Genomic DNA, 25043 nt, shown 5'->3' with positions numbered 1-25043 from the left:
GAAGGAGAATACTATCAGGGTGATGCTGAATCAGGATGCTGAAAGAAGGGACTTTCAGCTGGTTCACATGGAAGAGAGAGATGAAAAGCTTCAGGCAGTCTGGAAAAGCAGGAGGCAGATGTGAAATGAACAGGGCATTCTGAGAGCTGTACCGAGAACTGAGAAAATAGACATCTGAGAAGGACTCAAATATTGAGCACGAAAAGAGACAGCCTGAAGGAGCATCTAACACAAGCCAAAACAAAACAAACCCAAACCAAACCAAAATAAAATAAAACAGGAAAGAATCTTCCTCCAGGAAACATAAATGTGGCAGAGTGGTTAATTATGGTAGTGTAATTCAGGAATGGAAGGGGGAAGCATAGGGATTCAGAATCCTTGGAGTAGGGGATGAGGGAAGAAGTCAGCTCACTAAAGGGAACTAGAGTAACACTTGCAAGAACCTTGTCTGTTTCACATGCTGGTTCTGTGGTGGCAGAAGTAGGATGCCGTGTTTTAGACTGGATCATGCACTAAACTTGGAAAGATCTTAAATACGCTGAAAATTACCCCATATTGGCAGAAATAATTAGTATGTCTCTTAGTAGTGCCACCATGCAAGAACTGCACTAAATGGCCATGAGGACAGTTGTATAAGAGGACAGAGGTGAGAACAAAAACACGCTCCATTGGCTAAGCGACTGATGGCAGAAATTGTTCCATTATTGTCCTGAGATGATAGTTGTGAACAGGGAGTGGAACACCTCCCAGGGATGAGATGGGCAGTCACCCTGTGTTGTGTTTCACATCAATTCCCCCATCAGAACTTTACACATGGATAAAAGAAAAACCAACATTACACACTTGTGAAGTAGTTACTATTGAAAGCAGAATTGCATATACTATTGTATTTTATACCATAAGGTAGGCATTGTTATCCCCATTTCATAGTTAAGGAAACAGACTCATAAAAAATTATGTGACTTGTCTAGAAAGCCAAACAACTAGTAGGAAGGGAGTTGGGATTAGAACTCCAATTTGGGGACTGCAAGCTCATCATGTTTTCTGTCACCCCCATGTCATGTCCTATCCTTAAGTGACTGGATTCCATGTCATTTCAGAAAATTGTGGTCTTGGGCATTAGCAGGCAGAATAAGAAGTAACAAACTATGAGTAAAGTGTCAAGTTGAAGAAAGCAACTCTAGTTATTTTGTAATTCATTACTTGGAAAGGAAAAAAAAATTATGCTTACCTGTGATGTAGTCTTTCACATCATGGATTTTGCTTGCAGGGTTGTTATTCCTAAACATATACAGGTTAAAAGGAGCTGGGTCTTTCCCAATTCTTTTCCAGATTTCTATGTCAGGCGTTGTCCATCGTCCTGCCAAAATGTCATAATCTCTTTCTCCAAAGTGGATTAATTTTGTGAGTGGGTCATACAAGCCACCATGAAATCCAATTACTAGTTGAAAGTCAATATTGGAGTCAAAATAGATTTCACCATATGCAGTATACTGAATCTGCTTTAGCATAAGCCCGTTGCTACTGAAAACAGCCAGTGGTGTCCCTGTGTTATCCGATGCAATGTAGAATTCATCACCACTGCTGATTTCCATGGCAAAGAGATGTCCTTGGAGATCATAATAGAGGGAGGTGATTTCTGAACTCGAATGGTTGTAAACATGAGTAATCCTAGTGGGATAAGTTAGGTCAGCATAAAAAAACTGAAGGTGCTGTCCCAGACTGGTTTTGCTAGAAACACGCCTTCCCAGGCCATCATAACGGTAGATCACTGTCCAGCCACTGCCTTTGCTGTAAACCCGTGTTAGAAGCCCCTTGGAGCTATACTCAAAGATCTCTGTGCCTCTTTGACGCAGGAAACCATCTTCATCCAACCGATACTGAACATCACCCAGACGCGTTATTCTGTCTCGCAGGTCATAGCGAAGAGGTGTCAGTCGTGCACTGTTACTTGGGTTCAGTAAATGGAGGTTTCCATTCAGATCATAGTTGTAACGCCACATGATCTTTTCATTTAGATAAACTGTTTGGAGCTGTCCATCAACATCGTATTCATAAGCATATTTGGTAGTGTTGGCAAAGGGCCCTATTTTAATCTCTCTCTTGGTTACCCGACCCATGTTATCATATTGAATTGTAATCCAGTACATGAGTGACCTGAATATCTCATATTGAATTTCCTTGATGCGGCCGTGAGCATCAAAGTGCTTCGTATACGTCATTACGGCTGTGGAAATGATCTGGTTAATATCATAATATATAACTCCAAATTTTCCAAACTGCTCGACTTTGCCAGAAATGTCATCAAACTGATAGAGATCAATGGGCAGTGGAGTTTCATTGATGACGCCCTGCATGCTGGTCACTCGAAAGCTGTTGTCATAGCTATAGTCAAATCTCGCATTTACCATCCCATCTTCACTAAAGCGGAAAATCTGTCTGTCAATCAGGGGGCCAATCTGCCTGTATCTAATGGTGCAAATAAAACCATCACTCTGGAGGTTTACTGTTTTTAGAACTCCCGCTGTTTCATCATAAGTAAAACTGACTCTTGTGCTATCATATAAAATTTCTGAGAGCCTGGTCTGCCTTCTATACTTGAATAAGACCCTCCGACTTGTACCCAAGAAAGCTGTTTGCAGAAGCAGCCCTTCCTCATTGTAGTCCGTGATGACAGAGGCGTTGCTTTCTGGGGGGTTGTATATATTGCGGTAGTAGCCAATGGATCGGATGGTCTGCATTGTGTGGCGAGCCACACTGGGCATGGTGATGGCAGACAGCCGGTCCCACATATCGTATTCAAAGATATATTGCCGCTGGCTGTGAAGCAGAAGAACCATGGACTGCAAAGAGAAAACATATTGTTCTCCAATATTTGTGAATGGGGGAAGCAAAAGCAGATTTAGTGACCACAAATACCCAGAAACATTTCGCTTGGGAAAATGATGTTCATTTTAATTGAGTTTTCCTTGACCTTACATGTTGCTAACAATTCCCTGCCTAATTTGCTTGGATGCCTAATTGTGAGGGCTCTGCAGTTAGTGGCTCCAGATTCATAATGTGCTACTTGTCAGGACTGTACCATTCTCTTTCCAGGCATTCACAGCCAAGCAGCAGATTGTCAACGGATTTGGATAAGTCATAATACCAGCATGGGCAAAGCTGCTTTAAAGACAATATTTCAAGGAGGTAATAGCATATGGGAAATGCAATCCTCTCCGTAATTAGCAATTGTTTAGTAAGGTGGCTTTTCCCCCTCATTTGATTGAAGAGCCACTCCAATCGTGTTTTAATTTCCAATGCATTTGGGGGAGGAGCAAAGCATTCAAAATATTACTTTATGAAGAAGAGACATAAAATTAGCCCAAAATGCATAATGTGCACATAAAGCATCAACGTCTGCAAATACTGCTGAATTAATCACTTGGTGAATGAGGGCCATAAATACCCTTATTAGGAAAATGGATCCAGGATTTTTTTTTTTTTTTTTGCAAATTCTTACGTGGCATCCGAAATGACAATAAAATCTACATTTTGATATTTCCTTTTGTTAGTACTAAATCTGATTTGTACCTCAGGTGCTGTAAGAACGGTTTCTGGGCTACATACCGCATTGGTGCTAAATTATGAAGTGAATAAATATGTAAGTAAAAATAAACTCTCCTTATTTTGCAAGTAATTGCAGAAAGACAAAAGACATTAATTTATCAGGCCGACCCAAGAGAAGGTCAACCCTGAGGTGGCTTAAGTAAAGCTCAATAGTAATACAGAGCATGGGAAATTTTTGAGGAAGCTTCCTCTAAACCCTGTTAGACCAAATGGTGCTGGTATCATTTTGTGATGGTGGCTCTTATCAATGAATGACATGCTCTTTGGCTCCCTGTAAACAATTTCAGTCACATTGTGATCACTACTATCAATTTTTTGGGGCCTGGGTATTTATATTTCTGTCCTCTTCTCTGTAATGTACTTAATTTAAATTGGGAAGAATGTTCCAGAATGAAGTAGTGATCCACTCCCAGTTTCTTCAGGGAGAACTTGTCTTGAGGCTTGTTGGGGTGGAGGGTGAAATATTTTCCAGGTGTCAGGATTTGTTCCCAGGAAGGTGTGTAGGGAGCTTACTCTGGTCTCTCAACAAATAACCAATTGAATGACTAACTGTAGAGTGGGGTGGTTAGTATAGAGGGAACTGTCATCTAACAGGCATAGTCTGTAGTCTCAGGGGTGAGTCTCCTCTAAGGAGAGCAGATAAGTGGGTTTGCAAGAGGAGAGACTGACAAGTGGGGTCCTAGTGGGAAACATTCCACAGTTGGGAGGCTGCCTTAAGATAGGTGGCATCCTATGGTGAACGTTGAACCTGAAACTGGTTCTCGGGAAGAGTGGTCTGGGTATAGGCCATCTAGAACTAGACGGGATGACCCAAGTGTGGGGGATTAGGTTTAGAATGAGGAGCTGCATGGAGCATCTCTGGTGAACAACATTGTGTGATATGAGCACAAGGATGAGGACGTGAGTTTCTGGATGACATAAGAGTTTCTGGATGACATAAGTTATTCTGTGTAATGTGTGTAAGGATGGAGGCAGTAACTGTTAAGAGTTGAGTTTGTAACTTAGGCTGCTGTGTGACTGGTGGTGGATGCGCTGAGGTTTGAGAGGTATCAGAACTCAAAACTGAATCATTTTCTAGTGCTAACATTTGTCTCAGAGGCAAATGAAACATTTCATGAATATGCTCTTTGGTGGATTATATTTCTTTTGTTTTTGCTGAGGAAGATTCACCCTGAGCTAACATCTATGCCAATCTTCCTCTATTTTGCAATTGGGTTGCAGCCACAGCATGGCTGACGAGTGGTGTAGGTCCATGCCCGGCATCTGAACGTGCGAACCTGGGCCGCTGAAGTGGAGCATGCTGAACTTAACCGCTGTGCCATGGGGCCGGCCCGTGGATTATATTCCTTAAGAAAGGAATTACAGGAGACAGTCCTTTCCCTTTTTTTTTAGTACTTTCAAACCTCCTGACCCCAGTTACTACCCCAAACCTCACATCCTATGACTTAGGATTTTATATGTGTGTAACTGTAAGTCTTTTGTTGGTACTGTGCACAGTTCTTCAGAATGGGGAAAGCCTAAGCCAGGGTGCTTACCTTTAATATGCAGAAGAAAGGACAGATGCCACAGAGTACCTGAAATGTGGCTTTCTAAAAAATAGCCTCTTTTGGTTAATAATGCATAAATAGGATCTACATGCTTTTTACGGTTATGTGGAAGCTCGGCCAGCGACAACACAAAACTGACAGCTTTAACCGTGCAAATGTAAGGCTCTTTCTTAAAGGAAAGAGCTAGCACGGAGATTATTTACAAATGACTTAGATGCTCAAGGTCTAATTTGTGAATGTTGTTGAGTATAAGCCTCGCAGGTGGACAGTGTTATGGCCTGTTTGTTTGCAGCATAAATCACTTAAAAGGGTCTCAGATAGCAGAACTTAACTAAGGAGAAACTACTTTGCTAATGCAGAAATTCATCATTGCCGTACCAGTGTGACTGACATATCGATACTTAGAATAATAAACGGAACTCAGTCACGTGCCCTGGTATTTTCCCTTGTAGCGCTCTGGGTAATTGCTGAAAAATACCAATTGTTGCTTCCCTATTTTTACGCTTAGTGTGCAGGCATACCTTTTCCAAGTATGTATAACTCCAGGTTTTGCCATCAGCAAAGACCCGAGAGACGATCCTGCCCTGTCCGTCATAATCTACTTTCTCACTAGTAGTTCCTCGCTGGATGCTGGCAATTTGACCTGTGGATGAGTAGGTGACATTGACGGCCATCAGCTTGCTACTCGGCAGCCAGAGCGTTGGGTGCCCTGACATGTCGTAGGCGATCCTCAGTAGAAATTTACGGTGGTCGTCATAGATCTTTTCTGTCTTTGTGGTTCGATCAAAGTCAACAGAAAGGAGGTTTCTGCCATTAACCTGTTACAGCACACACAAGATGATAAAATAAATCATGCGATTCCAGTCGCAGTCCCTTATTCCTCTTCAGAGTCCCCACTATTGTTTAAACACCATTCATGATGATTGATTCTCTTTGTCAGTAAATTAATTTAGCAACTTCTTGGGTACAAGTGCAAGGCAGTAGATTAACTGCTCTTTTAAAAGGTTTCATTAAGCAGAAAGACAGCCTGGCATTTGTTCAAAACCTTTTCAATTAAATTTTGTAAACTTAAGCAACTGATAAGAAAAATACCAAAAGGTATTTGCTTTAAACTTTGTTCAGAAGATAGGAAGGTGGTAAACATGACATCTCTGTAAATTACTCAAAGCTCCTCCCCCCATAACACACTGGAAAATAATTGCTTAGTAGATTAATCATGGCTACATTAAATAAAACAGGGGTAAATGTGACTCTAGCCCTTTGAAGAGCAGTTAAGTAGAAGTTGGAACCCACATTACTGTAAATTATTAATGAGCTTAAATAGCGGGAGGTTACAAATACGATCATTGCTTTCGGCCAAATGCTCAAATGTCACGATTTTTTAGAATGCCTTTTTCTTTGATAACATCTGGTTAACTGGCAGGGACTTCAGATCCTTTACTCCCACATCTACATGGTCTGACTATTGTGCTTAATTTACAAATCAAGCCCCATGTTGTTTCTCATCGGGTCTCTGTGTGGCTCTGTGCCATGTCCAGAATCTGGGACTACATTTGGCTGTGACTGTCTGAGATCCAGGGCATACACAAGCTGGCATTTGTTACAGCAACGGAAATGTGGCCTTGGTTAAATTCTGCTTCACAAACGGTCTACAGTGTCTGCAGACTGGGAACCCCCAAGAGTGAGACCAGGGCCTATCCAATCTTTGGTCTCCTATAGCCCCTTTGTGGCGATGGTGGCTTCTACATACCAAAATGCTCGTTAACTATTTGGATTGTTAAAAATTAAACGGGAAAATCTTAATTTTACATGACCATGTCCTAGCTAGAACCTTCAAAATGGACAGCCCCAGCTGATCAGTTACACACACACACACCCATATATATGTCAATATATGTGTAGGTACATATATAATATACATGTATATTTATGTAAAATCTGGGATAAAACTAATTTGTGCATTTTATCATTGACATTAAACAACTCCCATGAAAAAAGTACTCCTTAAGCTTAAACTTTTCCAATTAGCTGTTCAAGGGGAGTATTGTGAAGACCATGGAAAGTGAAAGATACAAGCTAAAAGGAAGTTCAAGCCTTATAGGCAAAGTGATTTTGGGGGAAAGCACCCACAAAGAGGATTCATAGAAAACGAGAAAGCAGAGCCCTGGATAGAAGTTAGGAGATCTTAATTTTTATATTCTATCAGTTCAGATGCAGCTGATGTGGGGGAAAAAAAAAACCCACTGAACTGCTATAGCAGATATTGCTATGTATTGGTGTGTGTTTGTGTGTGTGTATGTGTGTGCACACATGCGTGCCGGGAGGAGGAACCCAGGAGTCAAAAGCCTGCTCTGCATACCCAGCAGGGCCTAGAGGCAGCCTGACTTTGGGCTTTTAACCCCTCTGAATCTGTTCTGTCCGCCTGTGAATAAACAGGTGGGATGGGGCCTCTAGGCTTTGTCTTTCAGTGATTGGATACGATTCTGACTGGCCAGCTGAAGGCTCCCTGGGCTTCTGTTTGCCCAAGAGGCAATGTCTGCATATTAGCTGCTCCCTGCCTTATGTGGATTTTGTGAAACTTTATGAGTTTAGGTTTGCAGAATGCTTTGTGTACCTTGGAAAGAAGCTCCTAGCTAATGTTACAAATATATATTTATTTTGAAGTTTGTAGAAAGCTTTGATCTGATATCAAATTAACTCAGTACTGAACTGGCAGAGTCCAGCTCTTCAGCCTGTATTTGCACAAAATTTTTGATGCCTTAAGAAGAGGTTTAGCACAATTTAAATGGTTTACTAGGGCTCTTGTGTTTCTCAGATTGTGATTTAAAAGAAAATAAAACCTGACTGTTTAGGATTGCCCTCTTTTTTCCTTCCTTTGGTATTCCAGGCTGCGAATAGCCATGCAAGACGGACTGTGTGGTTTCCGTGGGCTATGTGGCCCATGGTATTGCCCCATCTGTTTGCACTCATTATCATTTGTATCTCAATTCTTTATTGCCTCCTTAATCTTTGCAATATTTCCTCTGGTTAGAGCATAAGAAATCTTGGCTGCAGATCTGGTATGATTGCTTGGTTCCTGAAGGACAAAAAGACAGGTCTAGAACCCCTGCCTGCACCCTGTACTAGGCTTCTGACTTGTTTCTTTGGTTTGTGAGTATGGCTACACAACTCCAAAGCATCCAGGTGAAAAGCAAATGGTGTCATTACTGTTGCTACTGTGTGAGCCGCCATGCCAAACATGTCACCATATGGAAACATCTAGAAGCAGTGTGAGACCAAACATCTGGATAGAAGTTTAAATTTTTCTTTTTATCCGACAAATATTGTATGCAATGCATTTCTTGTGTCCTCAAACTGGAGTAATGAGGAAAGAATTAGAATGTGGTTGTGTTTTCCCCCACATTCCCAACACAAGCCAAGGTTTTAACCATTCTTACTGTTTCCAGACACCAGCCACTGTTATTCAGTATGTAAAATTTCAAGAAGTACTAGCAGATCTTTTGTTTTTTTTATCCTTCCCCAACGTGCCCAGACTTTCTCCTTTGGGTATCATAAACAAAGTGCAGAAGTCCAGGGACATTTCCATTCTAGAACATAGTCCCTCTTAACTACTCCTTTATGAAATCATGGCAACTTTGCAACCTTTTTTTTTTTGACAATCATAAAGCACCAGCATTGTTCCATGCCCCCATGGCCTTTTAATAAATATTTTTAATATAAAAAATATCAAGTCAAGTTGAATAGTTCATCCAAGATGAAAAACCTCGTATCAGATCATTACTATACCTCCAGCTATATAAAAATGACTCCAAATGTTGTGTCTGGATAAGAGATCACCATGAATTCCTCTGTGATGTACAGCATTTCTTTTAAGTAAGCATGGAAAATCCCTATTTTCAAAGACCATGTCCAGCATGACTGTCATTAATCACAACATCCCTTTGATATTGGGGGAGTAGTTATCATTTTCCCTCTGGAATGCTTGAAAAACTAAGGCATAAAGCACAGTTGGATTATATTCATCTATCTGGAATGTTACGGAGGGACGTGAGGAAGGGCTGGCTCATCACCCAGTACACTTGGTGACAGTATCACGACTCCCTCGTGTCCCTGTTAGAACATCAACGGGCTGCAGAGTGTTTTGTGTCTCTCCACATGACAGCAAGAGCTGACTGCACTGTGCAGTCCTTCTCCAGGCTGTGCCACTCAGATTAAAGTGAGAACAGGACATCACACAAACGTGCCCGGCGTGATAAGACTTAAATGTGCCATCATATTTATGTATGCCTTTCAACATGCTCTTGGCTTTCAAATTTTGAGAAATTCTTTTTAAAATGATTCACTAAATTTTTTCCTTTTAAGCATCTGAATTCTGGGCAAGTTTAGAAGATGAATTTTAATATTAGAATGCCATCATAATTTTTTGTACCTGATTAAAGGCTGGTTCCAAAGTCCAACACTGATAAAAATTAGGAATATTTACCAAATATTATAAGACAAAGACAAGCAACTATCATGCTTGCGCCTTTAAAAAAATGTAGCTACAAACAAAGGAGCTAAAGAATCCTCTCATCTTTTTTCTGTTCTGCTTTTCCCACATCACGATCACCATATCATTTGCTTATTTCCTACTGTACCCGCCCCTTCCCCTTAAGCATTGTTTCACAGAAAATGCTTTTCATGTTGCTAGTTTCTTATACAAATTTTCCTTTTCTACTCTTTGCTTTTAAAAAAATTTTTAAGCTACTATATCTAGTATTCTATTACCATTCTATTCTATTAATATGTAATCTATTCTATCTAGTGTTAAGTTTGTTTATAACAGTCAAAGATTTGCAAGGATGTGCTATTCATATAGCTTCTCTCTCAGGAAGCTCTAGATGCAATGAAATAATCCATATTATAAGGTGAGCTTTTTCTCATTCTTTTATTCATTGAATGAACACTTGAGTGTCCACCCTGTGTCAGGCACACAGCTAAGTTTAGGTCAATAACTTAAGAATGAAAAGAACTTCCTGCTAGGAAATAGTGAAAGCTAAGAGAGGAGGTGCTCTCTGTCTCAGAAAAGAGTGGGATAGAAATGGGTGGCCTTTCAGGCTGATTCTGATTGCCAGGGTGGCCTCAGGTCTTCCTCCTTTCTCCCCTATTTTGGCAGACTCCAGGTGCAGTCCTTAAACCAGATTTTCATATCATCGCTTTCTCCCTAGGATTTCTCTCTGAGAATCCACAGAGGAATGAAATTAGCAGTCAGCACTGGCTCATCCAATCTTATCTCGAAAGTAAGAAACCCTCCCTTGTGATCTTGGCATTGTCTCTGTGAGAGCAATCACACCTGTCAGCTGGAAATCTCCTTTCAGTGGGACTGAGCAGGCCATTTTAAATAGTATATTTTCTGAAATGTCTTGCTGAGGCATTGTGGTTCTGCTATTTAGAAAGAAACTAACACCTATAGGCATTAGTGCCACTAGTTTCTTCCGCCCCAGAGTGAGGTATTTTCTTCATTTAGAATCAGGTAGAGGACCAGAGACTTAAGATTGGATTTCCCCTCTTTTCCTCCTAATTTCTTTTGATGTCTAGAAAAGCAGTGTAACAAAGAAAAAAGGATTCACTTAGACATAGCTTGTCTCAAAGAAGAGCGGGCAACATGTTATGTGGTCACTTTCTGGGCAAAATATTTCCCATTCTCTTCTCCTTTGTACCGATGTTTTCGTATCCAGCGAGCTAAACAGCTCTTTCCTACCTACCTGTTGTGTGGGTATAAATACCCAACGTTTGCGTTTGTGGTTGAGATTCTCTGGGTTAGGGTTAGGGAATATGTAATCATGCGTTTTATTTTCAAAGTACTTTCACACCGTCCCATTTGATTCTGTAACAATTGTGTGAAACAGAGGTAGGATAGGGTAAATTTTATTTATCCATAATATAGCTGTATATATGTGTGTGTATATATATCATGTCTATCTTATAATGGCAAAATGTTATGATATTATCTATTGATATCATAATATGGATACATGATATAGATAAGTAAAATGAGGTTTAGAGGTGTTATGATTTTCCCATAAGGTTTATTATTAGTAAAATGTCGAGCTTGATCTAGAACCCATATTTTTTGAATTCTAGTTCGGTGCTGTGTCTCCTTTGGTGTGCAGAATGAGGAGCACAAACGTGAGCAGAATCTTCATGTCTTTTGATGAAGATCTGTGTCTGAGAATAGGTGTGACTCTGTGTGTATGTGTGAACATGTGCGTTATGCCTGCTGTAGGGGCAGTTGAATGAGATACGGCCTGTGAACTAGCTTCCAGTTTGCAATGGTCCAAGGCAGCAGGGGCCCAAGGCAGCACCACCATGAAGTGGTGGCAGCAGACAGGGATGCAGGCAGCTACCGATTCTCCAGTTCAGTCGAAGAAAAGGCAGGAGCTGGAGTTGACTCTGGCAACAGACCGAGACCCTATGCAAGTGACCTGAAACAAGTCTGAAACTTGTTTTCCTGCCCATTACTTCAACCCTAATCTTGTTTTCTCCTCTAGTGCTCTACTGCTTTTTCTTCTCACTCCTCTCACTGACGTAACCTGCCTCCAGCCTCCCCAAGCTCCTGCTGGCCAGAACTCCTGCTCCAGGTGCTCTGGAGCTGGGCCATCCAGGCTCCCACAGCCTGGGATATGGTAAGATGGGAGCATAACAGCATTGGTTCCAGAAGACCATGTATTCACAGTCCCAAACACCTGTCTTGCAATTGAAGTGGAATCAGAATCTAACCCATAAGTTGGATACAGTAGGTATTTGATGCACTGATTCTGTTTTCTTCATTTCTATTTCTTGGGAGTAGCCAGAGACAATATGTAGTGGCTGTTTCTTACCCTGAAGAATTACCCAGGTAAATAATGTTGGTTTGTTACAATAATAATTTAACCATTCTTGGTGCAGAAAAAAGGACATTCATGGTATGCTCCATGTTTTGGTCTCTTTCCTTGACTTGAAGTAATTTTTTTTAAATGGCAAGGGAAGTCACATTAGGAATAGTTATCTACATTTATCTGATAAACTAAAATCTGTTTACTAACAGAAAGAAGGAATCAGGTTCAGTTTATAGTGGTCTGAAGGTGGTTCTTGTAACCTGTATTTTAGTACTTACTCCACATTGTCTTGACCAAAGAACTGTCATAAATCATGGCTTGCTTTCCAGATACATTTGGCCCACAATGTGAGAGGGAGAAAAAAAAAACACCTAACAAGGTAATGCAGAGAATATTTTGCAAAGATCAAGTACACTAGCCTAATCAGAAATATCATCACATTCCTCGTAAAAATAATATAAATCAATAGTCAGGAGGTAGCAATTAGCTTCTGATGTTGGCACTTTTCTGTGTGCCCAAACTGTACTTTAAAAATATTGAGAATGCGAAGAAAGAATCCATCTTTCAACGGCCAGCCCATCTCTTTCAATATAGATATTTATGATTTGGAAAACTTTCAATATTTAAGCCAATTCTTACTTATCCCCATCCCCATATTAGGAAGCCATCAATCCTAACTCAGTGGATAAAGGCAAAGTATAAGATTATTAAGATAATATTAGTAAAACAAGAATCAGTTGACATCCAGGCAATTTGGAATTGTGCTATCAGCAATTTCCTAATTTCCCAGGGAAGAATTTATTTATTTATTTATTTTATTATTATTTTTTTTGTGTGAAGAAGATTACCCCTGAGCTAACATCCATTGCCAATCCTCTTCTTTTTTGCTGAGGAAGATTGGCCCTGGGCTAACATCCGTGCCCATCCTTCTCCACTTTATATGGGATGCCACCACGGCATGGCTTGAGAAGCGGTGCGTTGGTCTGCGCCCAGGATCCGAACTTGTGAACCCCGGGCCACCGAATCGGAGTGTGCAAACTTAACCGCTACGCCATGGGCTGGCCCTGGAAGAATTTATTTTTAATCATAGATATACTGAGAAAAGCCTTTTCTCAAATAGTTGGCTTTTAGTATGAATGATCTACTGATTTGATGGTTAGATCTAACTCATGCTCTAAGATAAGGAACTCCACTGCGTGTGGCAATGGAAACATGAGGGTGAACAGAGACCCGCCCTCATGGACAGGTCATCTACACGACACGGAGCACTGGGCAGCTGTCACCTACTCAGTCTCTGACACTTACTTACCCTAAGCTTTCGACCAAAGACGTTGACTTTTCCTTGGGCTTGCTCTTTTCGGAATCTCCATTCCACCAAATTTTGACCGTTTTCACCAGGAAGAGTCATGTTTCTTTTGGCAACTGTTGGATTAGCTGTGCCAGCCAGAACGTGTGGCTCTGTCTGGTAGTGTGAATCCAGACCACTGGCATAGATAATTCTAAGGGAGCCGTCGTAACCAATCTGGTAGCTGTTTCTCAACTGATCTAAAAAACAAGAAGCAGAAAACACGAACTATTGATATGGATTAAATACTTGGTTGGTTGTGCAGTTAGAAGTGATATAAATTTCTAAAATGTTGAGTGAACTCCATTTATAAGAAAATAAAAACTACTTGATGTCCTTTTAGAAAATAACAAAACAACTTTGATTTCTGGCATTTCATGCTGTAATAGGTTTGGCTGAATATTAAAGGCAAATTTTAGGGGAATTTAGAGGCCTTCTCCACTTTAATAGATTTCTTTTTCTCATTTGTCTGAGGAAATAAATAAGGGCCCAACCTCCATGGAATGTGCTGTAAATGTTTTGCAAAGAGCCAAGTCTGTGCTCTTTTAGGAGGCTGGTGTGTCCCCTCCAAGGTCCCAGGAGATTCCCCTCCCCTACACGCATCCCTATATCCTCTATCAAAGATCTTTGGAAAAGATTTAATATCTGTACCTTGTGCACCAAAAATATAAGGTGATATTCCCCCTGAAACTGACTTTTAAAAAAGGGAGTCATCTTATATTTTGTACAAAAAACCCTCTCATATTGTGTAGGCTACTGCCTCAATTTAAAATTTTTGAATAATATAGGACCATTTAGGGAAGAAATGAATTCAAGCAATACCAATTTTAGATGATTGTAGACATTACCTGACAGAACTGGTAAAAAAAAAAAAAAAAAAAAAAAGAGTCAAAGAAGTTTAATTCAGATTTAGCAATTATTCTTAGAGCTACGACCTCACAATTGCAATCGTCATTATAAATAGGCTTTTTCAAGATTACGTCAAAAAGGAATATGGCAGGAGGTTCCATTATGCAGATATTGGCTATATATGCCTATAGACTGAAGGAAAAAAACAAAAATCCAGATATTACGTAAATGAGTTCTTGGTATAAAATTTCCAGTGATCACATCATATGCAGATTCAAACACTGCATCACGCACGGATTCGGAAAGTGCTCTGCTTCAAATGACTTGCTTTGGAGAACTGTGGATGACTCAGAAAGGGTCTGATGATGTATGTGAAGAGTTGGAATTAAATTGCTTTATTAACTGGGAGTGAAAAAAGACACTATTTCTAGGTTAACATATTGTTTTTTATATTCTGTGATTTTTAAATATGTATACATTACTAAAGAAACATGACATGTAGACATTAGACTATTTCATCAATATCTCTAGAGGTTTATATTTTCCCCTTCCCTTTTCTGGTTCGTCTTAGAAAATGGAAGTTGCCACATTCTATTTTGGGGGCTAGTGGTATTTTAAAATGATCCATTTAAGACTGTGCTTTTGTGTTTACCTTGAACCATGGTGTAGAAGGAGTCGATGGAGGACAAATTTGAAGTGATGCTGACATCTTCTTCTCGGCTGGAAGACTCAATGTCCACCGTGATAGCCTTGTCCATGTCTCCATGAAGGTTTGTGACCACTCCAGTTGGAAATGTAACATTTGTCAGACGACCTTCACTGTCATAGCTAAATAAAAGAGGCATTAACTCGGTGTTAAGTAGAAACCTGCAGGTCCTTCTTACATATAAATATAATGGGCAGCAATATTAGCTGCACAGATCTGGAAGAATATTTGTCTTTGCGCAAGAGCTATGGAGAGTGAGGGCTTCAAACATGCTTTGAAGTAATCAAAAGCCTGTTTAACATAGAAAAACCTCACCAGTGAGAGCCAGAGTAAACAGACCAGCTCTCCATCTCAGCATATTATTCTTTGAAGTGTGACCAAAATGCTCCTGCACATCTAATTTGCTGTTTCAAAGGGAACATGTTTGCTGATATTAAATTCCTTAGTATTCCTCCATATTTTCTACAAAGTAGATTTAATTCGCTGTTATATCAGTTTTTAAAGTTTTACTAACTTATGCCTTCTATGGCAGTGCAGTGTGAATATCTATCTATATATATATAACTTTGTAAAACAGGATGTATACATACACGTATGTATTTGCATATGTAAAAATATTCTTTTAGTGTCTTGAGACATCTTCAACAAATTAATAAAATAAAGCCTTTAAAAGACTTTCTTATTTCTCAGTGATTGACATACTTTATGATGGTAAATTGGGACTTAAATGTTGGCAGTGGTGGTGATACTCTCTCTTCTCTATACGGACGTTGTAGGAATGGGTGATGTCTTGAATGATGATTTATTATGTTTGCTGAAGTGAGATGTAATATTTCCTGACATTTAATAATTATTTGCTTTTTCATTATATACTTACTCTTTTTTAGCATACACATATAAGAGGAACTTATAATTTAAATGTTAGGATATATTTTAAAAAGCTGTCCTATAATCATAAATATGCACTATAGATACAAAATTTTATTAAGGAATGATTTTCTAGCAGGGGGCCGCCCTGTGGCAGTGGTTAAGTCCGGCACACGCTGCTTCCGCAGCCTGGGTTCAGATCTTGGGCGCGGACCTACACCACTGGTCAGCCATGCTTTGGCGGCGACCCACATACAAAATAGAGGAAGACTGGCACAGATGTTAGCTCAGGGCTAATCTTCCTCAAGCAAAAAAAAGAGGAAGGTCGGCAACAGATGTTAGCTCAGAGCGAATCTTCCTCACCAAAAAAAAAAAAGAATGATTTTTTTTTGTGACTTTTCTATTTGTGGCAGCACCAGAGAAAATTTCAAAAATGACAATGTGTCTTGAAGAAAAAAAAAGCAAGTTCTGGATGAAAAACTAGGGACTTCCTTGGACCAAAAATATAGTTAAGATTGGATTTCAGATTGATATTAAGGTTGCTTCATTAATAAAAGATCTAAGATACTTAAAATAAGTTCAGATGCAGGACAAGTAGAGAAAGAATCTTGTGAGTGACGGACAGAAGTTACCAGGGGAGGAAAAAAGTGTAGAGGATCATATTAATAGGTGTAAATATGGGGCAACAAGGAAAAAGAATAGAAAAAAGTACTTAAGTGATATTTTGGAATAAAAAGATAGAGGGCTTTTAGACAGTAAAAATTAGCTTTGAAAAACGTGGTTAGTAATTAGGAGAAGATTCTAGGTAATAAAGGTAGAGAAGATTCAGCAAGGGCAATGTCATGGTAGAGACAGGAAGGAGGAAGGAGAGACACCGATGTCTGTACAGGGCTCAGTGATGAGGTGATCCCATTAATTCAGTGGGGTCAAAATCAGTCAGATCACGGTTTGACCGACTTGATCTGGCAATTTGCCTTGCTGCTCAGCCAGCGGCAGGAACGGGCACTCAGGAGGGAGAAGTAAGCGATGGAGAAGTAAGCGATGGAGAACCGAAGAGAAAGAAAATGCACCATTAAGGGTCATCATTGTTTAGACCCATAAAAGGCAGAGCTGAAATAAAAAAGCTGAGTCCTTTCCCTCCCTGCCGACCTAAATGCCCCTAGCAGATTAAGGCATCAATGAAAGAAACCCAACACGGTTTATTGCTGTCGTTGCCTTTTTTTTTTTTTTTTTTTGTGAGGAAGATCAGCCCTTAGCTAACATCTGCCAATCCTGCTCTTTTTGCTGAGGAAGACTGGCCCTGGGCTAACATCCATGCCCATCTTCCTCCACTTTATATGGGACGCCGCCACAGCGTGGCTTGACAAGCGGTGCATTGGTGCGTGCCCAGGATCCGAACCTGTGAACCTCAGGCTGAACCCCAGGCCGCCGCAGTGGAGCACACGCACTTAACCGCTACACCACCAGGCCGGCCCCTGTCGTTGCTTTTTTGAAGAAATTATTGCTCTTGAAGAAACAAACATGCATAGCTTTATTTATACTGCACAGCAGAGTTACAAAATTATTGACAAAATCAGCCTAAAGTTCCATCTTCAACTGGACACCATTCTGCCTCACTTGATGTTTCTCATAGTGAAGAACATGTTATTGGTGTTTTTAAGAAATTAACATCCTTTTGACTGTTCTTATATAAAAGATAGTTCAGTATTGCAGTACATGCCCTCTGTATTTTACAGAAGGAAAAATGAAAATACGACGAGGTTAGGCGACTTGATTGGGATCTCCTTGCATCTCATGACTGGGCGGTAACTGGACTTTCATGCGCTGGACCCCAGGTCCACTAGACTTCTGTAAATCACCGCGCCTGATGTAAAGTGGAGATCTGCAGCTTTATACAGAGGATGCCACCTGCCAGCCCTCTGCTGATTCACTCCTGCTGTCACTCACCTGCCCCTTTTCGACCCTTTTGCTGGTTTATGTTTTCTAGCTCCAATCAGTCTAAAGCAGGAACGTCACCTTTCTCCTGCAGCATGCATTTCTCCAACCTCTGCCTCTGCTCTTTCCTTGGCTTACTGCACGTTCCCTGTCCTGCTGGGCAGGCATTTCGTATCAGAGGATGCTGCGCACGCTGTGATAGAGCACGGGATGCTACGCATTCAGACGCTAACCTATTAGCCTTTGCTTCTTTGGGAAATAAAAATACAAGTAACCTTTGTAGGTAGTGCCGTTAGAATGACATAGGGTTAAGCTGGGATCTTAGTGGCCTTGCTTCACAGTTCAGCCCTGCAAGTTCTGACTTTGCGCCTTCCGAGGAGTGGCTGAATCCAAGGGAAGGCAGAGAGGGCTGAAGAGCTTGCACGAGGTAGGCCAGGAAGGCTGCTACGGTGTAAGGGCCCTCCGAGCTTCTGCCTAACCAGTCACCCAACAGTTTCTGAATAAGCTTTATGGGCAAGTCACAGTGTGAGGGTTCTGTGGATACAAAGCGGATAAGAAGTCTGGCTGGGGAGAGAAGTCATTCACATGAAAACTTAACTATTGAGAATGAGTGCCACGTGAGTGGTACAGATCACCAGAGCGCCTGGAGTCTGAGAGAGGAGACACTGTCGTGCTGGTGCAGCGAGGGAAGGGCCACATCAAGGTGGGGACCTAAGCCGGGCTTTGCAATAGACGTGGGATTGAGACAGGCTGATAAGGCAAGGGACAGCATTCCAGCCTGCAAAACAGCAAGGGTGAGGTGTGGAGGAGTGGAGACGGAAGGGCTGTGAGGGGGTCAGGGGGGCAGAAGTGCTGACTGAAGCTAGGCATCCATCAGGGCCCATCATACGATAGAGGGAGGCCCTGGGTGGGTTTTCTCACTGGGGACTGTGGGGAGCTGGAGAAGGCTGTAGAGGAAAGCAAGGCTTTAATCAGCTGATGTGATGGCAGCACAGAGGGAGCCCAGGGGCGGGGTGACAGGTCAAGCGGGGAGTGCTTCCCAGACTTCCTGATTTTACAAACCAGGACCAAAGAAATCAGGGACCAACGGAGGGCTTTTATCTATCTATCTATCTATCTATCTATCTATCTATCTATCTATCTATTTATTTTTTGCGAGGAAGATTAACCCTGAGCTAATACCTCTTGCCAATCCTCCTCTTTTTTGCTGAGGAAGACCGGCCCTGGGCTAACATCGGTGCTCATCTTCCTCTACTTTATATGGGACGTCTGCCACAGTGTGGCTTGATGAGTGGTGTGTAGGTCCGTGCCCGGGATCTGAACCTGCGAACCCTGGGCCCACCGAAGTGGAGCTTGAGAACTTAACCACTATGCCACTACGCCACCAGGCTGGCCCAACAACAGAGGATTGTTAAATAAAAAACTATCCCCAATTACCTCCATTGTTTCATAAAGAAAGGCCATTTAAACCTACCAAAGGTAGAAAGGACCTAACTCAGGGTGAGAGACAGTTCTTTAAAAGGAATAAGTAAAGCTTTATGAAAAAATTCTCCACACGCCATTATCTATTTTTCTCATTTCACTGTGGATCTGTGAAAACTTCTTCACAGATTAGCATCTCCGACAACAGAAATGAAAACAAGATGGATGACAGACATTAAAATTACCTGGGGACTCTTGATAAGGGAGAGAGAGAAAATAAGTCGTCAAAGATGACTTTCAGGGACTTCAGAAACGGCAGGAGGACCCTTCTTCACCTCGGCAAAAGTGGAACAGCAACGCTCCAGCAAATGGCCAACTGTCCCCTGAAGCCCTCTGCCCAGTTACTCAGAGAGGCCTTCCCATCCGATATACGCCTCTGGACGCATTCTCTCCTTGTGTGCAACTTTGTGGCTCTATTTAATGTTGCTTGGCTTTGGTGGTGAACCAGCCCTGCCCGGCGTGTATATCTGAGACATAGTTTTCTGTTATTAGCTTTTTGAATTTACAATGCAATCGGCTCTAGGGAATTTGAATAGAACATCAACTTCATGCTCTCCATTCCACTCATCCGGTCTTAGCCTCACAGCTTCAAATTCACAACACAGCACATTCTTTTTGCTCCCGATTGACCCCTCTTCACAAAGGCCTCTCGCTGGAAAAGACAAGCTCCCTCAGGCTCTTAACGACCTTCTGCTCTTTCACTGATGAGATGCCTTTATTTGATGTTTATCTATTTGTTCGTCTTTAATTTTGATTGCATTTTTGCCTAGACTTGCTGTTTTAGCCTTTGTGGTATATTTTTAAATCTCTTTCCAAGTTTCCTAAGCAGTGGGATTATCGACAAAGGCCCCAGAGAGTCAGAGCCTCAGCCATTAGCAGTTGAAAACGCGGTATTCATCCTGAGGTGCAATTTTCTCTCTCTCTCCCCCTTATAGACATGAAGTTCCCAACCCTTCATTTTTCCTACCTAATGTCTCTCAGGTATTTATCTTCCCATTCCCATGGCTGCCCTCAATTTTAAAACTGGTCTTTTTGCCTCTCCCCATGCTCACTGACACCAAATTAATCTCCTGAAACACCACTAGTATAATACTTCTCAATGCTTAAACATCTTCAGTGTCTCCTCAACTGAGAGAAAAATTGACTGACTTACACTGTTACCAACCCACGTCAATAGACTATTGATATTGCAAATTTATTCACGTGGAAACAATTTGCAGTTCTCGAAAACTTTCCTTAAAACTCAACAACAGGATTTTCTATTATCTTCAGTGCTTCCCCATAAAATGGCTTCTTTAATCAAATGTTATGTTTTAAAAATTATCTTCTGCTTTTAAGAAAAATCTGTGTAAATCAGAGCAGGGCTTTAGAAAAGCCAGTAAATCAAAGACAAGCAGTTAAAACTCTGGAGAGGTGGGGATGTTTTCAGGAGTGGAACGTTCTTCAACCCTTGTGCTGATTGTTGGCTTATAATTCAACCTGACACTGAACTGGTTTGTCTCAAAGATGACACAAACTTATGTATTTACTCATGTAGTGTTGGCAATGCCCCTCTCCCAAACCTTTCTTCTCTTCACCTATAGAAGACTGAATGAGAGCCCGCTAAATGTATGTTTTATCATCGACTGGAGAAACCATCCTGTTCTGAGAAGCCAAGACAGCAGCACACGTTGGTTTGGGTTCCTTCTGGAGGCCTCTGGATGGGATAAATATTCAAGTTTAGGCATGACGGGTCCTTCTGTGTCTTCCCCAGGGCCATCCCAGAATAAGCCGACTCTGAGAGCTGCTTAGTGGGGTACATGGTTTGCTTTCAGACTTGACTCACAGTAAGGACTCCCATGAACAACTTACTCCACTGTCTCCTTATACAGAGGGAGAATCTTTTCTTCCAACTATCGGAGTTCCTTAGGTTCCAATTTCCTTGCATAGTTTAACAGCCAGCAAAAACCAAAAAATCCCTCCAATCTTGCCATCTGTTATAGCAACGCTTTTTTCACAATGCTAATGTGTAACAATCTCTTATCTGTCACTGTGGTGAAGAAGAACAAAATTACTAACCCTATCATAACAAAAACGTATGCATAAATCATTCCGTGATCCTCATTGCTGATGAAGGACATGCACAAACAGCAAACACAGAACACAATCTGATTTAAACTTCTAATGGTGGACTGATTTGGAATCCTAATAGGAATAATGTGATTTGTAACACTAATATCAAAAGAATTTATATTCAAGTATTCCAGGAATGAATGTTAGTTTGTGTATTTTAATGACTATCTCACAGACAAATCATAATTTCTTTGAATTCAGTAGCAATGTTGTCAGTAAGAAATCCTCAAAAATCAGGTTCTGGATAGAAAATGTAAAACGCTTCTATTACGAAGGTAAGTAGAGCAATCAACCAACTCCTAAATCTGGGTTCATTTGGTACTTAGTTGACTGCTACCCACTTATTACCAAAAATGACAGGAAAAATGCAAAATAAGACAGACAAAAGAAAGTATTAACTTCCATGATTTTTGTATCAAGTGCTAAGAGGATTTGGATGAGAAAGGGTGAGACTTGCATGGCGGGTGGAGGTGGTTAACACTTATTTAAATTTCTTGGCTGCTGTTGCATTTCATTCAGAGGTCTTCCTGATGGGGCACATTCTGACCAGTGCTTTGCTCCATAAAACCAGCAAGGGCAGTAGTCTGCAGTCAAGCCACTATTCTCTCAAACTCCCCAGATGACAGGAGTTCAGGAGCACGGACAAGGGCAGCCCTTTCCTCCTGCACCTCTGGTCCCCCTCTTTCTTTGAACACTGAGCCTAGTGATAGACAGTCACAGACATGACATACTTTTCAAAGATGAAGTCAAGAAAAATCACCCAATGCCTCTTTCCTTACACGGTCATTACCACATCAGCAAAAAGTGACAAAATGACAACGCCCAGCTCTGAAATTCACAGGCCTTGAGACAAGTCAGGCATCCAAGTCAGGCCATTCCAGAAATAGTTCCCTTTAGTTTGAAGGATTCTACGTTAGCCGTCACTAAGAGAAGGGTCATATTCAAGTCATTCTTTTGTTTGTTTGTTTGTTTATTGACTGAGGAAGTTGACATGAGGGGGACACATCTTATTTATTTGGATACCAGGTCTGGCACAGGTCTTGAAATGTAGACTTGCTAGACAGCTGATGTCAAGGGAAATTTTTGCTCTAAAGAATCTGTGAAACAGGACTGCATCTGCCCTCATCGTCTTGGATTTATTCCATGGGGCCTGGATGTGCTCAGAGGAAGTGCCCATCCTTCTCTTGTGTCCTCCTCTTTGTATTCTGGCACTTGTTCTGCCAGACACACACTCCCACCCAGGAAACGGCTGCACAGTGAGTGAGGACAAGGAGGGATTTGGGAAACTTATGGTAAGTTGGGAAGGGTAAAAAAAAAAGTAGAGAGGACCGGCCCCGTGGCTTAGCGGTTAAGTGCACGCGCTCTGCTACTGGCGGCCCGGGTTCGGATCCCGGGCGCACACCGAGCCACCGCTTCTCCCGCCATGCTGAGGCCGCGTCCCACATACAGCAACTAGAAGGATGTGCAACTATGACATACAACTATCTACTGGGGCTTTGGGGAAAAAAAGGAGGAGGACTGGCAATAGATGTTAGCTCAGAGCCAGTCTTCCTCAGCAAAAAGAGGAGGATTAGCATGGATGTTAGCTCAGGGCTGATCTTCCTCACAAAAAATAAAATAAAATAAAGCGATGTGATTTAGAGAAAAAAAAAAAAGTAGAAAGCCCATTTGGAAAGAGAAATTTTATTATTATAAATTGCTGTTACTACCACTAGCACAATATATAAGATATTCGGTTTGATGGAAATGCAATATACTTATTTTAGCAAAGGAAATTTGGTAACTTGTTAAATATTGTTTCTTTTGGAATAAGCCTTGACAGGGGCCTTTGAAAAACTGGGGAGGAAGAAATGGCAGAATCACAGATTTTTAGAGTAGGAAGAGATTTTTAATTACTAAGAAGCCTTTCATTTTACAGGTGAGGGCACACAATTTTAGAGAGGTGCTGTGACATGCCCAAAGTCACACAGTGAGGAGTAAGTGACAAAATCAGGATGGAACCCAGGTTCTCAGTTCCCAAAGCCAGGATCTTCTGCAGTCAGCCTGTGCTGCCCCTCAGAAGACAGAACAAAGAGAGGACAGAAAGAAAGTAGCGTCAAGGAGCTAATGAAATGTCGATGATTTGGAAAATTGAGGTGAATAGGAAAGAACTGGGAGGAAAAATAAAAGCAGTAGTGGATAGTGTCAAATGTGGGCAGTTAAGGAGCAGAAGGGAGCAATACAGAGGTGATGTAAGGTACAAGGGAGGCACAGATCTGAAGGTGTCAAAAAATTAGGGGTATGGTGTCCAGTAGCAGAAAGTGGACCCTAAAGTATTGACACAGGCACTGTCTTTCTTACTAAGCCACAGGAAACTCCAGTCTGTAAATTCATGTCTTCACACATTTATTTTCCTTTTGTAACTAGATCCTCTGCATTCCTCTTCAGTGTGATTTCATTCACACTCGCAGCTTCAGTTCTTTCTGTGGTTTCACATCCACATCTCTAGAACTGGCTTCTCCTAAGTTCTAACCGGCATTTTTGACCACGCGCCAGACAGTGCTACGGTAACCTCAAATTTATAATTTCCGAATCTGAACTCACCTTTTGCCCACCAACCTGCTTCTGCCCTGTATCTCCCCATCCTCTTGGTCACCTAAGTTAGCAGATCCTCCTTCTCCCTCCCCTCCCCGTACCCAGGACGGAAGGTCCATCAGACATGTCAGTACTTGATCAGAACAGTCATCTCCCTCTCTAGTCTCATCTCCCTACTTCCCCACACACATTCTATGCTTGGAGTTGCATGTTCTTTCCAAAACTTGCCACGCTCTGCATCCTGAGTAAATGCTTTCTTCTGGCCTAGAACACACTACCTCTGCTTGCTAACCTTTATTCATACCTTTCAAGATTAAGTTTAAAAATTACCCCCATTGGGGCCAGCCCCGTGGTGTAGTGGTTAAGTCCGGTGCACTCCACTTCAGTGGCCTGGGTTCGTGGGTTCAGATCCCAGGCGGGGACCTATACCACTCATCAAGCCATGCTGTGGCGGCGACCCACATACAAAATAGAAGAAGAGTGGCACAGATGTTAGCTCAGGGCTAATCCTCCGCCCCCTCCCCCAAATTATCCCCCTTGGGAAGTTCCTCTCACCTTATGCCTGTCCCCCAGTCCCCAACCTAATTTAAGTGATCTTCCCCTGGACCCCCACAGCATCTTGAACATCTCTATCTTAGCCCTTACCATTCTTATAATTATTTACTTCTCTGTCTCCCCCAGTGGACTCTGAGTAACTCGAAAGGTGGGCATGTGTCTTTTAGCTCTGCATTCAATAGCATCTAACACCAGTACCCGGCATGTGATAAATTCTCATTGAATGAATGAGTGCATGAGCGAATAAATGAATGCCAGGAAACTAGTGGATAAATAGGAAGGCTCGATCATCAAAGGGTGATGCCTATGAGGTTTGAAATAATTTAATAATTTGCTAATCAGTGTGCCTTTGCAATGTAACACTTCAAGACTTTCATTTTCTTTTAGGCGGCGTAGTTACTTTTGGAAAAAGTGTCTCCCTGGGGGCTGGTGTTGCCCGGACTGGTCACAAACGGGACTAACCACATCCCTGGGAACACCTTGTGTCAAGGAGAATGAAGTACACTTTAAAAATTAAGTTGAGGGGCCGGCCCCGTGGCGTAGCGGTTAAGTGCGTGCGCTCCGCTACTGGCGGCCCGGGTTTGGATCCCAGGTGTGCACTGATG

At 41.6% G+C, this 25043-nt stretch overlaps 1 protein-coding gene across 4 annotated transcripts in view; it reads right to left on the bottom strand.

The window, feature by feature from the left end:
* Positions 1 to 25043, bottom strand: part of TENM3 (teneurin transmembrane protein 3) — a 597691-nt gene that overhangs the window by 5678 nt on the left and 566970 nt on the right. For all 4 annotated transcript variants that reach the window (XM_014786234.2, XM_004428722.3, XM_014786235.2 and 1 more), the window contains 4 exons: positions 14860 to 15035; positions 13323 to 13558; positions 5678 to 5974; positions 1232 to 2843 (listed from right to left, as the gene is read on the bottom strand). In XM_014786234.2, coding sequence (XP_014641720.1) covers positions 1232 to 2843; positions 5678 to 5974; positions 13323 to 13558; positions 14860 to 15035 — 2321 coding nt within the window. The remainder of the gene's footprint in view (positions 1 to 1231; positions 2844 to 5677; positions 5975 to 13322; positions 13559 to 14859; positions 15036 to 25043) is intronic.

Source organism: Ceratotherium simum, chromosome 28 (assembly GCF_057802395.1).
Source record: "Ceratotherium simum simum isolate JZ-2026a chromosome 28, ASM5780239v1, whole genome shotgun sequence".
NCBI lineage: Eukaryota > Metazoa > Chordata > Mammalia > Perissodactyla > Rhinocerotidae > Ceratotherium > Ceratotherium simum.
This window is presented reverse-complemented; position numbering and strand designations above follow the sequence as displayed.